The following is a 15,290-nucleotide window of genomic DNA, read 5'->3' on the forward strand; positions in this document are numbered from 1 at the left end:
GCGTGGAGCGCAGAGAGCACGATGGGCGGACCACGTGGAGCGTGATCTGGCGAGTGTTGGACGTGACCGAGGATGGAGAGCTGCAGCTGCAAATCGAGTATTATGGCGGCAAATTGTTGATTCAGTATTATCATGAATTTGATGTGAACTAAATAAATGAAGAAATGAAGCGGTCACCATCGTAGCCGTTGGCGCGAAACCACATATGAAATTATAATTTATGGTAATGAACAAGACGACATACGCGTGAACGAATCCCCGCCTTTTTGCCACGAATGGCTTCCTTTTCTGCGAAGTGACATCCTTTGTATGCTGGAACTTCGCACACTCGCACACATGATGGCATACGCTTTGTCGGGTGATAAAAATGAAGTCCTCGGTGACATTTGGTTTATTTATGATTCCATCATACCGTGTGACAAGTGGCTCCCGGCCATAACGGCGGAATGTTGGCGCTTTTGAAAGCGAGGGCGAAAACACCCCAAGGGGACGGCTTCAATATGTTACATTTTGATACAGTGACGGGTCTGATTTAATGCTCTATTTAATTCACATCAAACACGTTCGGTTACTTTGTGTCGATGCTTTACGGCTTTATGAGTCCGTTCCACGTCAAGTTTGCAAAATAAACTGCAGTGATTTCTCTACTTATCTGGTAAGTTGCTAATAAAATAGCCACAAATCTTCAAATATTTCTTTGAATTTGTACTCTTGTTCGAATAGCATCAAAATCTGAAATCATAGTTAAAACTAAACTTTAAAAACAATTGTATTTTACTATTACATCTGCATTTTTTATATTCAAGGAGTTTTATTCAAAATCAATTTCGAGATATAGTGATCAAAAAATGCCGATACTTTTTGAATTTGCTGAGGAACTGACTTTACAGGATAAGCGATGGCTTCGCACTCCTTCCACTCACTGACTGATGGACGTTGAATAAATCATTAAAACATTCAATCGTGCATCGGCATATGGGATGCAAAGTGGAACGGAAATAAATTGACACCCGTCAGGCCACATTTGAGCTGTGATTTTTCACCCCGGATCCCATAAGGAGGAGCTGCTGACCGTTTACGATCCAACACTAACCATCATGAAAACGAACCTCCTACCTTCTCAAAAGGCTATCATTGCCCATCTAACCCCTGGTAATCGTAATGTCAAGAATGTTACCGAGGAAAAATGTGACTCATTACTCACCCTTCACCCTTACTTTTGGAACAATACCGAAATCGTTGTTGTACATATCCGTCCGCCCGTCGTTGTTGTGACACTGGCCAGTTATGGGCAATGAGTTCCCGGTTCAGATTTCTGGATAAAATAAAACGAACAACTTTTACCCTCTCCCATCCTGGTTTCAATACCCACTGGGGATCAACCAAACAAGGCCCATGTTTGGAACTAGTTTATACCGAGTCCAGAGCAAGGCACTTCCAAAGGGTTTTTAGTGCAACCCGTTTCCCATCACCATCACCATCATCGTCGTACTCGTCATTGTCGTATCTCTAAATTAAAACCACATTATATTGCTGCTTTGGGTTACATGTGATAATAGCACTGGGCAGTTTTACCAACAGTCGGCAAGTGGGCCAGGCTAATAGTGTGGAGTTAACTATTATGCCGGAAGGGAGGGGTTGGTTTGGCTGGAAAATTACGGTTCTAGTTTACAAGCCCAACCGGGGTCATTACACGGCCGTTTGTGGATGACCAGTGCATTTGAAGTGCTGACTTAACAGGGTGGAGGAAGAAGCCAAATTATTTGTTAACAATATATGTATGAAATACGTTAAAGAATGAGTGCTGATTATCATTTCATCAGATTACGCCAGCGAATAAGTGCTCTCATGGTAAAATCTGAGCTGGTAAAATTTCAGACGTCTCCTATACCTGTACGCCCACAAGGAAAGGAAACTTTTCTGGGGAAACCCATCCATGTTATTTTTATAATTATTTTCCAGTAATTACCGCCAAAACAGCATTCTTTGTAGAAATTCCTTTTACGTGGTCAGCAAGAACGCAAGAACTTCTTATAAGTTATCTCTGAGAATTATTTCAAAATCTATTTCTTTCCATGCATTTGTTTAGCATTTTCTCCGTAATTACCTCGAGGGACACTTCCAGAAATTTCTTCAAGGATTTATATTTTTTTCCAAAAAGCTTATATATAGAAGATTATTGAAGTATTCCAGAGCTATTTAAGCCAGAATTATCCCAAAGATTTCTCCAAGTATTATTTAAGAATCTATGCCTGTCCAGGTACGGGAGATGGCCAAAATGTTTGGGATAGGCAACTTTTTTTCTCATACAAAATATTCAGAAATATGTATTTCTTCAAAATTTTTCTTCATCGATTACTAAAGAGATTATTTTAAAAATTTCTTCAGGAAGTTTACCTTTGGTCTTCTTTAGGGGTTTCTGAAGAAATTCCGCTAAAGTTTTATCTTGAACTAAGTCCATGGGCTTCTTCAAAAATTCCTCCTGAAGTTTCTTCAGGAATTCTTTAGGAAATTTCTTCAAGAATCGTTACAGAAGTTCACACATTACTTTAAAAAAATATGAAGGATTTGTTCCACAAATATAATCATAATTTTCTCCAGGAGTTTTTCTTCGAAATTGTTTATTTAAATTTAAAGTTTTTCGGCTACGCAGTCTTTAATAACCTAACGACGTTTATTTAAAAGATACAACTCTTGCGTTTAGTATCATACAGGCGTATCTACAATGATCGATTTCTCTTCATCGATTTTCTCTTCGGATAATCCCGGGAAATACGACCAATATTCTGATGATCTCTTGGTATGTTTCGGTGAAGGAGGACTAGGACTAGCATCCAAAACAACAAAATCAACCGAACATGATTTGCCGGTCAAGTTATTAACCAAAGAGAAAATCGATGAAGAGAAATCGATCATTGTAGATACGCCCGTATGATACTGAGCGCGAGAACTCCAGGAGGTTTAACAGAGATTCAGATATTCTTTTTGAAATTCCTCTTGGATTTTTCTTTACATAATCAGATTTTATGTCCAGAATTTCCTTAGAAAACAAATGTTGGAAATGCCCCAGACGCTCCTTCAGATATTGCACCATTTATTCAGAAATTCATCTAGAAGATTCTCAAGAGATTTTTCTGAAATTCCTCTGATGGTATCTCCAGAAGCTGCTCCAAGTATTGCTTGGGAACTATTCACACCTAGGGATTTATTCAGACTTGTCTTCAAGGATTCTTTCAGAAACTTTTAAGGGTGATGCTTCAGGAATGTCTCCAAAAAAAATCTCCTGCTCATCCGGGCACTCTTTCAAAGACTCGATTTTTTTTGTTTCTGCAAGATTTAATTCTCAAATATCTCCAGACAGTATTCAGAGATTTTTGTATACTCCTCAGAACATGTTATAGAAATTCGCCCGAAAACTCCTCCACATATATCGGCAGGAGTTCTTCCAAGGATTCCTTCAGAAAACACTCCAGGGATTTTCACAAAATTTAGTGAGGGATTTCTTCAAGAATTCCACGAGTACCTTACCTGCAATTTCTTCAGGGGTTTTTGCAGACATTTTCCTTAGAATTCTACAGATAATGCTTCACGGACTCCCTCCAAAAATTTCTCTAGCATTTTTTTTTCTTTGGATCACTTCCTGATTTTCTTTAGAAGTTTCTCATGATATTTTTCTAGGAATTAAGGAGGTATTTGAAAAAGTTTCATCCAGGAACTTCTCCAGAGATAAATTCAGAAATTGCTTCAGTAATTTTTGTCCTGGAATCCCTCTCGAAAATTGTAATGAATTTCTTCAAGGATTCATAAAATGTATCACCAGTTTTTCAAGGGACTCATTTAGACAATCCTGTAGGCATGTTTTTCCTTCAGGGATTTTTTACAAGAATTCCACTTTGTGCAACTTCTGAAAGAGCTACCAAAAAAAACCGCTGCATGAATCTGAATCCCCAAAGAATTTCTCTTGGAAATCTTGGAGGAACCCTTGGAAGAATAAACCAAGGAATTTCTGTAGAAAGTTCTACCAAATTTTTAGAGGTATTTCAGAAAAACTCCCTTGAAAAGCTTTTAAATTAATCCCCTATTGAGGATTTCTGGCGAGATTCCTAAAACTCTGAAGAAGTCTTTCAAGACATATTTGAATGTATCCCTGAAAGCATTGCAAAAAGTGGATACGTGGATGAATTTCTGAAAGAATCCCTTAATCTCCAGAAGAATCGCTGTTAAATCTCAATGGGTATTCTTCAATAAATCTCTAGATGAATATCTGAAGATATCCCTGTGAAAATCATGAAAAAACCCCTGTTGGAATTTCTGACGAAATCCCAGAAGAAATAATTGGGAAAACGATTGGTAGAACTCCAAGAACTCTACTGCAGAATTAAAAAAATCCCATGAGGAATATTTCAATTAAATTCATGAAGGATTTTCTGAAAGAAATCCTAGAGCAATCTGTGGATGTATTTTTCAAGGAATGCCTGTAGAAATATTTGAAAAAAAAACGCTTAAATAGGCATTTGAAAACATCCCTTAATCCTTGAAAATATTTCTGAAGGAATTCCTGTAAAAATTCCTAGGAATTACTACTGATTAAATTTCTTTATGAATCTGTGAAAAATTTCAAGAACTGTCTTCAGAGGAAATGCCGGAGAAATCACTGAAGAAATGCATGGAAAAATATCTGGAGGAAATTCTAAAGAAATCTTTATTTGAACTCCTGCAGGAATCTCTGGAGGAGTTATCGCCTGATTTACTAAAAGTAATAAAGCCCTAAAGTAATAAGTAACAATAATCTATAATTCTTATTACTTATTACCACACATAGGTAAGGGAATAACTAATAAGAATCTCAGAAAAAAATCCAGCTTGATTTTCGGGATAAATAACTAAAGAAATTCTTGGACATATTGCTGCGGCAATTTTCAATTTAATCACTAGAGCAACTCTTCAATAAATCTCTGATAGACTTCTAAAAGAAATACCTGTACGAATTTTTCTTGAAACTTAAAAAAACCAGTGAAAGAATTTATGAAGAAATTCTTAATAAAATTTCTGAAAGAATCCCTGAAAAAAAAACTGATGGATTCCTTGTAGAAATTTAAGAAAACTCTTCTAAACAAATTCCAAGAAGAGTTTCTAAAGTAATCCCTCATCGAGTTTCAGAAGAAACTTATAGAAATCCACCTCAAAGAAATTTTTGAAGAATTTTTGTAGGAGACTGTGAAAGATTTGCTAAAGAAATCCTTGGGGACATTTCTGGTGGAATCATGAACTTTTGGTTTCCTAAAAAAAATAACAGAAAGCAAATGTAAAGAAACTCTTGGTTGATTTCCTTTAAGAGTTTTCGTACGGATTTCTGAAGGAATCAACGAGGAAATTTCTGAGGAAACCCAGGAAACTTTTCTCGAGAAATTCTAAGCAAAAAAGCAGAGTGTGAAAAACTTTCAAGGGCAATTCATAGAGCAATCTCGGAAGAAATCCAATGATGGTTTTAAAAAGGAGTTCCTAAATTAATTTCTAGGGTAATCTCTGGAAAAAAAAATCGAGATAAAGATAAACTATGAATTTGCTAAAAACAATCCCTAGAAAAATTATATTTTGGAAACATCAATTATTGCTTTGGGAACTTCTTCGGTAATTCCTTTGGCAATTGATTCGGCAGATTTCTTAGAGATTTTCCTAGGGAATTTATTTGAAAAAAAAAACATCTTTGGCGGTTCTTTAAAAATTCTGTCAAGGCAATTCTACGGCAATTACTTTTGAAGTTATTTTTAAATTTTCTTCAAAAATTCTATTGATGCTTTCGGAAAATTCTTTGAGAATTTCTTCAAAATTTGTTTTGTTTTTTTTTTATTGAATATATTTCGGGAATTTATTTTGAGATTGGATAAGGCATATTTCTTTAAAAAGTCGTAATATTTTCTTCAAGAATTCCTCTGATAATTCTTTTGGCAACTTCTTTGAAAATTTTAAGGTAATTTTGATGGATTTTTTCCGGCAATTTCTTTGGGAATTTGTCAGTAAGTTTTTGATCAAGAAAAGCTGAGAATTTCTGATTTTCAAATTCAGCAATTTTTGGAAGCAATAAATACAAATACAACTAACTCATAAAGAATTTTGAAAATAATCACGATAAAATTGCCTAATAATTTCTCAAAATAATTGATAAAGAAATTGTTGAAATAATTTCAGAGGAATAGCCATTGCAAATATAGAAATAAAAATCCAAAGAAATTTCTGATAAAATTCTAATGAAACTACCGCAGAAATTTATTTAAATAAACAACCATACCGAAAGAATCCTCAAAGAAACGGCCCTACTACGGTCTAGCGGAGTAGTTGGTTAAAATCCCACCAGAACGCGATTTTTTTTTCGCAAATTCATCTCTCAATTTGTCAATTCTATGTCAAGTATTTAAAATTTTTCCCGTACATTCCTATAGCATTTCACTAGACATTTCTCTAGTAATACTTCCTAGGATTTCTCTGGAAATTCCAACTATTCCCGAAATTCATTCAGGGGTTTCCTCTAAAGATTTCTACTGGAATTTCTTGAAGAATACCGTGAATAATTTCTATTGAAATCCACGAATAAAAACTCTAGATGAATTCCAGGATGAGTTTTTAGAAAAATCCCTGGAAGAATCAAAGGCATTTCTGGAAGCATTCTAGGAAAACTGCCTAGAAGAATCATAGCAGGTATGCCAGGAGAAATCCCTAAAGGGAGTCCTGCAGGTACCACAGTGAGAATTTCTGGAGGAGACCTAGGAAGCATTCCTGAAACATTAGAAGCTGCAGGAATCGCTTATGGACTCCCAGGAGGAGTTCCTGGGTTAAAGTCAAGAGGATTTCCCGGAAGAGTCCAATAAGAAATACTTTGAGAAATCCCAAGGAAAAAACCTTTAGGGTTTCCAGGAGGAAACGCCGAAGATACTTCGGCAAGGCTCCTAGAAAGACTGCCTTGAACAATCCCAGCAAGTTTCTGAAGGAAACTCTGGAGAATAATTTCTAGAAGAATTCCGGGAGGTATTACAGTAAGAAATTCTGGAGGAGTCCTAGGAGGAATTGCTTTAAGAACCCACGAGAAACTTATGAAAGAATCCTTGGATAAAATATCTTCGATAAAAAATCCTTGAATAATCACCGGCAAGGTTCTCAAAAAATCACAGGAAAAATCTCAAGAGGTATTCTTAAAAGGACTTTGGAGTGTGCACGCAAAAAAATCCGTTCCGATATACGTGAACTCCCAATCACGGCAACGAGAACAAACGGGAACTATGCATAGCAACGATAACAACAATAAGAAATGTACACCGTGAACTAGATGTCACGGTATCGAGAACGCCCATATTGACAGCTGGAACTAGTTCCAGTTTACGGTGTATATTTGCTTGTTCTCATATTCGCGATTGTTTGTTCACGTTTATCAGAACGGTTTTCTGAGCGTGTGTCATTGTAGAAATCGCAGCAGAAATCCTAGGAGGAATGGCAGGAGGAAACAATATAGGAATTTATAGAGAACCCCCATCAAGAAAGCCTGAGGGAATCCAAAAAAAAAAACTTTGGAATACCTAGAGAAGTCCCTACAAGAACCAGTGGAGGTATTCTGGAAGAATCTATAGAGAAGGCCCTGAAGGAATCGCAGGAGGAATTTCTGAAAAAATGTCAGGAAGATTTCCCGGAAGAATTCCAGCTATAATGCTTGGATAATTTCGTAAAGTAATTACTAGAAGAACTTCTGGACGTGGAGACGAAGCAGCCTCAGGCTGAAAATCTCCCTAATAAAGGAAAAAAAAACTTCTGGACGTTTCATAGTAAGAATTTCTGAAGGAATTGCTGGAAGAACCGCAGGAGGAGTCGTTTGAGGTATTCTTGGAGGAAGGCCAAAGGGAGTTTGAGCAGGAATTTCATGAGGAATTTCTGGAGGAATCTTTGAATAAAATCTCTGGAGGAATTCCTGAATGAGTCCTTGGAGAAATCCCTGGTAGGACAACCAAAGAAATTTCTGCAAGAATTCCAGGAAGATTACCTGGAAATATCCCACGGAGAAAGCTCTAGAAGATTCCGTAGCATAATGTCTGAACTACCACAGTTAGAATTTATTAAGGAAGAATAGCTAGAAGAACCGCAGGAATCAGTTTTTGTGGCGCCCCCACATGTCGCAGGTTCGCTTTTTTACTCCTTTTAGCGAGCCTGCAGGAGGTTGGTGCGCCGCGAAAACGGAGTTTGGGAAGCGCGGATCTGGAGGAAATCATAGAATGAGGAATGCCGGGGATATCCTAAAAGATGTTCCTCTAACAAATGCCTGGAGGAATACCTACAGTTTTTCTTGAAAGAATCGGTTGAAATATACTGGAGGAATATCTGATGGAATCGCTGGAGGAATTTTTGGAGGAATCTCAGGAAGATTTCCCGAAAGTATTGCAGCAAATAAGTATGCCAGGTGAAATCCCTGAAAGTATTTCTGAAGGAGTCCTAATGGGAATGGCTTCAACAATTCCAGCTGGAATTCATGGAGGAAGGCCACTAGAAGTTCTTGGAGAAATCCCCTCTGGAATTTCCGGAAGAACCTCTGGAGGAAGTCCTGGTTAAATCCTCGATAAAATCTCAGGAAGAATCACCGAAGGAATTTTTAGAAAAATCCCAGGGTGATTTTCTGGAAGAATTTTCGAAAGAACTACCCTAATAGAATTCCTGAAGGTACCACAGTGAAAATTTTTGGAGGATATCCAAGAGAAATTGCTGGAATCCTAGCCACAGTTCCCGGAGGAAGGCCAATATAAGCTTCTAGAGGAATTTCATGAGAAGTTTCTGGAAGAATTCCTGAATAAAATCTCTGAAGGAAAAATCACCGGAGGAACTTCTGAAAGGATCCAGGTAGGTTGTCGTGAATAATCCCACCAGCAATTCCTGAAAAAATCCCAAGAGAAATTTTTAGAAGAATCCCTAGAAGAATTCCAAGAAGCACCATAGTAAGAATTTCGAAAGAAACCATACAAGAAATTGCTGGATCAATCTCTACAGAAATTTGTAGATTGTACAACTCTATCAGAACTGCCTGGAGAATCCTGAGGGAAGATTATTAAAGAAATATCAGGAGGAATACATAAAGAAAGCCTAGAGAAATAGCTGTATGAATAGATAAAGGTATTTCTGGAATCCATGGAGAAATCGGTTGATTGTTATCTTTATTATTATTACTAGCTGTCCCGGCAAACTTTGTCTTGCCAAGCTGTGGTGTTTTGACAACTGTTACGGTCATCGCAGCAACGCAACGCACTCTAGATTGATTTAATTTTGATCACGCTGAATTTGTTCCCGGCTCATCAAAAATCAGTATTTTCACAATTTTCATATTTTTTCAAATGGTTTTCGTAACTTTTTGTACATATAAACACAGCCACCACGAATACGAACCGAACCATTCATGAGTCATACTGATCGGTTCATCCGTTCTTGAGTTTTGTTGCCTCAAAGGAACTTCAAACTCATTTTTATATATATAGATTACTCATCATTACTCATTATTGTTCTTATCAATATCCAGAACGCCAGAACATGCACCATATATATAAATAATTCTGGGTATGTATAAGTTTTATTCGAATGTGACATTAAAAAATATTTGAATTTATTGTGCGAAATTTAAACCTATGTCAAGGAAAAAATCTAGGGGGAGCCAAACTTGTTCTAGGGGGTGCCAGGCACCCATGGAACCTCCCCTAGCTACGCCAATGGGCCAATCGCAAAGACAAACAACGTGTGCGTGGCTTTCTACAAAACCGACGGACTTTCCTTGGTTCTTGGCTGAATATGGTATTAGGATGTCGTCACATAAAAAAAAAATTATTAAAACTACACGTGACGAAAATATTAGAACGTTTAAATTTCCATTTGATTTCATTCGATTTTACTTAGAAGAATCTCTTGCACACAAAGTTGTAAGCAAGCTCCATACTGCAGACAACCTGTAATTCTACAATCCGATGCAGAATTGTGTTGAAAGCGATGGAGGTCATTTTGTTACAGTGAACTCGATGTAACAATTTTGAACTGTGCAGGCCTGAGCAAAGAAAAAGTGATAAGGGAGGGATTTTTCTTAATTTCTAGAAAAGGCAGAGGGGCGCGTAATAAATAAAGCCTCGAAAAAGGGAGGGGTTTTACCCCCAAAACCCATCCCTTGCGCACGGGCTTGCTTATCGTTCATCCTGCACACGAGCTACATGCCCAGCCCACTGAAGCCTGCCGTATTTTATTCGTTTCACTTAATCCATCTCTTTATAATAACTGTTGCTATATTATTCTCAAACAAGACAAATATAACAGAACAGCTTTATTGTAGGCTTTATTCCCATTTTCTTGATAGGTGTTCACATCCTCAAAACTGGAAGGTAGCAGCGACTAATCGACTTTCACCACGTAGAGAAGCTCACGCCGGCTCTCGCAAAAGTCATCAATAGAAACTTCCCCAACGTTCAACTGGGCTTCAAATGCGTCAAAACAAACAGACTGTTGTTTTCGAAGCTCAAAGATGCAACGCCGCAGTTGGAGAAGAGAAATGTGATTTACCGCATTCCCTGCGCCGATTGCGACTGCGCATACATTGGGCTGACTACGCAACAGTTGAAAAACCGTCTCTCTGGGCATCGGTCTCTCATTAACCGATACGCAGATTTGAAATCTTCCGACCCGAACAGAGCGACGGAGAGGGAGGAAGAATTCAAAAAGACGGCGTTGATGGTCCATGTGATTGAAAACGAACACCGATTCGATTTACCTGGTACTAAAATTCTAGAACAGGACAATCGTCTGAACGCACTTCAAGTTCTTGAAATGTGTCACATTTTTTGTGACACCAAAACGGTTAACTATAGAACCGACACAAGTAATTTAAGTGTTGTTTACTCGGGTCTTCTGCACTCAATCACGAACGGAGAAAGATAGCAGAACATCATCACAGCACGCTGTGATTCTCTGTTTCTGTTAATGTTTCCGTCCTTTATGTTCCATCTTTTCGTTTGACGTCTCCACTCATAGACATTTTAATTCAAACCTGTTTAGATGTGCCTAGGTGAAAGCTGTGTAAGTTTGTGCTCCGTCCAATGTTTTAATTATTGTAACAACGAATCAAGTCATTATCTCCGAAATTTGTATGTATAATTACAGTGTAATGTTGTTAGCCGTTCCATCAGTCCATGTCCAAACCCACTTGACCTAAAAACAACTTTTGATGTGAGTAATTTTTTTTTTTTTGTATAACAAATGACTTGACTACTCAAACTTTGTATGTAAATTGTAGTTTGCCCTGAAGATGAGTGAATAAACGCTCGAAACGTCGGCTTTAATTAAAACAGTTGTTTTATAAGCAACCCGAGGACCGAAAATACGCCAGCAATCGCTATCAAATTATCAAAGACGGTCGTTATTTTATCAATATCATCAATGGCGTCAACCAACAGCAGTACTACAACTTTCTACAACAGTCTTCCACCATCACAACGCACACTATTCAAACAGTACGCACAAACAGTCAAGAAGATGTGCGCCCAAAAATCGAGGAAAGAATTCCTGCGGCAATGTCGCCGGCAAGGTGTACGACCAGCGCACATACAGAACACTTTTCGATGCACTCACTCGCTGCTAGAGGATGCTAGTCCGTACCGAGGCAAGCTGGAAAAAGCTATGGAGCTCTTCACGCGCACAATTCTCAACACCGAGATAAAAGACAGCTTCTACAAAATGCAGCGGCTGGAAAGAGACAAAGCGAGCCTCACTAGCCAAATCACACAGGTAAGCCTACCGCACATCTACAGTACCTTTTTCCAAAGCCAAGAATCTTTCTCCAAAAAACAAGATCGCCTTTCAAAGGTTAGAATAGAGAGGAAGATTCAACGGCTGCTTGCACGGGTTGAAGTTGAAAACACCGTCTCCTTCACCGAAAACGATGCTTGGATACGGAATACCACTAACGTGGAGGTTCCCAACCACACAAAAATTCTATTAGGATATGGTCCCAAATTCGCCTTGCCGTTTGAGAATAATCAAGAAATACCTTATTTCAAGATTATTGCGGATTTGGAATCTATCCTCAAACTTGAGCCGGATCCGATTCTTCAAGCGGCCCACCGCAATCAGTTCACCAACATCCTTCAAAATTACGTGAACAAGAGGAAGAATGGTTGTTTCAACACCACCTCCAACCGCGTTGAACACTTCATGACCGAAGCGCTTAGCACTAGTAGAAAGTTTATCCGTGATCATCCTGATGTATACATCGTACCCGCTGACAAGGGCAATAAAACTGTGATCATGCTAAAAAACGAATATGAAGAGAAGATGGATGCACTTGTCAGCGATGCGAACACATACGAAAGGATTGATACGGATTGGACTAATAAAATACAAACGCACAACAACAAGCTAGTGAATAAGCTCTTCGACCAGAAGATGATCGATCAACAAACCAGGTCGAAGTTGGTTTCCTACCACGCGACCTGTCCAAAAATATACGGGCTCCCTAAAATACACAAACCGGACAGTCCACTCAGAGTCATATTATCGTGCATTAATTGCCCGACATATGATCTGTCCAAGTACCTTGCAGACATACTACACCGCTCGATCGACCACGACAAATACAATGTGCAAAATTCATATGAGTTCTGCACATTCATAAACAATATCAACCTGCCTCCAGGCTATGTATTGGTCTCGTTCGATGTGGTAAGCCTGTTTACGTGTATTCCACGGGACGTTGCGATAGAAGCGGTGCGAAAGAACTGGAGTATGATCGAGAAAAACACCACAATAAAGAATGTCGAAATGTTCATAGAACTAATTAAATTCAATCTCTCCTCCAGTTATTTCGTCCACCGTGGCAACTTCTACTGTCAAAAGTCGGGAACGGCAATGGGTAACCCATTGTCTCCGGCTCTTGCAGATTTAGTGATGGAAACATTGCTAGATCACGTGCTTGAAGGGATTGATATTCCTATTCCATTTTTGAAAAAGTACGTCGACGATTTGATCACCGCTCTTCCAATCGACATGATTGAACATGTGAGAAATGCGCTCAACGAGTTCAACTCACACATTCAATTCACGTGTGAAATGGAAAATAATAATCAGCTGCCGTATCTTGACATGCTGCTTATACGCACAGCGCAGCAAAAAATCGTCACCGACTGGTACAAAAAACCTGTAGCATCGGGGCGCATTTTGAATTATTTTTCATTTCACCCTCTCACACAAAAACTAAACACGGCCACTGGCTTTATTGGGAGAGTGTTCAAGTTGTCGACGTGCAGATCAGAAAATGAGAAAAAAGAGTTGGTCCGGGATTATTTGCTAAACAACAACTACTCAAGTTCATTGATAAATCGGTTGATAAACCGATATATCAACAAGAACACAAACACACATGAGAGTAACAGCAGTACACATCCCGAACCAAAAATGTATCGATCTCTTCACCACGTAGAGAAGCTCACGCCGGCTCTCGCAAAAGTCATCAATAGAAACTTCCCCAACGTTCAACTGGGCTTCAAATGCGTCAAAACAAACAGACTGTTGTTTTCGAAGCTCAAAGATGCAACGCCGCAGTTGGAGAAGAGAAATGTGATTTACCGCATTCCCTGCGCCGATTGCGACTGCGCATACATTGGGCTGACTACGCAACAGTTGAAAAACCGTCTCTCTGGGCATCGGTCTCTCATTAACCGATACGCAGATTTGAAATCTTCCTACCCGAACAGAGCGACGGAGAGGGAGGAAGAATTCAAAAAGACGGCGTTGATGGTCCATGTGATTGAAAACGAACACCGATTCGATTTACCTGGTACTAAAATTCTAGAACAGGACAATCGTCTGAACGCACTTCAAGTTCTTGAAATGTGTCACATTTTTTGTGACACCAAAACGGTTAACTATAGAACCGACACAAGTAATTTAAGTGTTGTTTACTCGGGTCTTCTGCACTCAATCACGAACGGAGAAAGATAGCAGAACATCATCACAGCACGCTGTGATTCTCTGTTTCTGTTAATGTTTCCGTCCTTTATGTTCCATCTTTTCGTTTGACGTCTCCACTCATAGACATTTTAATTCAAACCTGTTTAGATGTGCCTAGGTGAAAGCTGTGTAAGTTTGTGCTCCGTCCAATGTTTTAATTATTGTAACAACGAATCAAGTCATTATCTCCGAAATTTGTATGTATAATTACAGTGTAATGTTGTTAGCCGTTCCATCAGTCCATGTCCAAACCCACTTGACCTAAAAACAACTTTTGATGTGAGTAATTTTTTTTTTTGTATAACAAATGACTTGACTACTCAAACTTTGTATGTAAATTGTAGTTTGCCCTGAAGATGAGTGAATAAACGCTCGAAACGTCGGCTTTAATTAAAACAGTTGTTTTATAAGCAACCCGAGGACCGAAAATACGCCAGCAATCGCTATCAAATTTGTGGCGTACATTTATTGATTCAATACTTAATACTTCTTCAGTACCTACTCAGAAGTATTTGAAGATGTTGTACTAAATAAAAGAATGAAGCTCTACTGGTTCACATCTGGAAAATGTCTTGCACAATTTTGAAGAAACCATCATTAAAAACATCGTCACTCCTATTTGATCACTTTGTAAACGCATTCCTCTACAGCAATCTTGTTCAATTATCGGATCAACAAATTACAGCAATCAATTAGCCATAAATCATACCACGCGGAAGTACTTTTTCTCGACTGAATCATTTCATCACCCTTATCAAATCGTTCTACATCAATGGAACTCCCGAAGAAGATAGGCTCCCTCCTGTAAACTTCACAGGGAAAAAGCATCCGGCTTCCTTCCGTCAGTCAGCCTGGTGCGACAAGAAGCTGACAAATTAATCGCCACTGAAAACAATTTCATTCAAAACGATAACATTATCATGGTCACCGTTCGTCGGTCGGTCGTCCTCGGTCGAAGAACGTGGAAGAGCATCCATGAAGTGTGATATTCGCTGTCGTCCGATGACGGTGATGGTGTCCTTCCTCCGCGACGCACGCCGCATCGAAAAGGGCTCTTCCTGAGCAGCAGTAACTTACCCGGTGATGGCCACTGCCAAACAAGCGTTGTCGTCGGGGAGTGGGGGATGGAACAGGAAGACCAAGGGAAACCATTAATAATCGAGTTTGTAAGTTCAAGTAGGGCCATCCGGGTTGGGGTGTGATGAGGGGAAGGTGGCTGAGAAGGGCAATGGCGTAAAATGAGAAAATGTTAAGTAAATGAGTTATGAGTCTCAAAGGGCTGG

General features: G+C 38.9%; 1 protein-coding gene across 1 annotated transcript; it reads left to right on the top strand.

Moving 5' to 3' along the window:
* The first annotated feature begins 11,671 nt into the window (after window positions 1-11,671).
* Window positions 11,672-14,460, top strand: LOC134289038 (uncharacterized). Its single transcript, XM_062855035.1, has 2 exons — window positions 11,672-14,286; window positions 14,352-14,460. Exon 1 carries the CDS (start codon window positions 11,680-11,682, stop codon window positions 13,996-13,998), a length of 2,319 nt encoding a protein of 772 aa, XP_062711019.1. The 5' UTR covers window positions 11,672-11,679; the 3' UTR covers window positions 13,999-14,286; window positions 14,352-14,460.
* The last annotated feature ends 830 nt before the right edge of the window (window positions 14,461-15,290 follow it).

Source organism: Aedes albopictus, chromosome 2 (genome assembly GCF_035046485.1).
Source record: "Aedes albopictus strain Foshan chromosome 2, AalbF5, whole genome shotgun sequence".
NCBI lineage: Eukaryota > Metazoa > Arthropoda > Insecta > Diptera > Culicidae > Aedes > Aedes albopictus.

What these genes read in the sequence shown, in the direction of transcription:
- LOC134289038 (XM_062855035.1), top strand. Translation starts at nt 11,680, where the DNA reads ATGGAGCTCTTCACGCGCACAATTCTCAACACCGAGATAAAAGACAGC.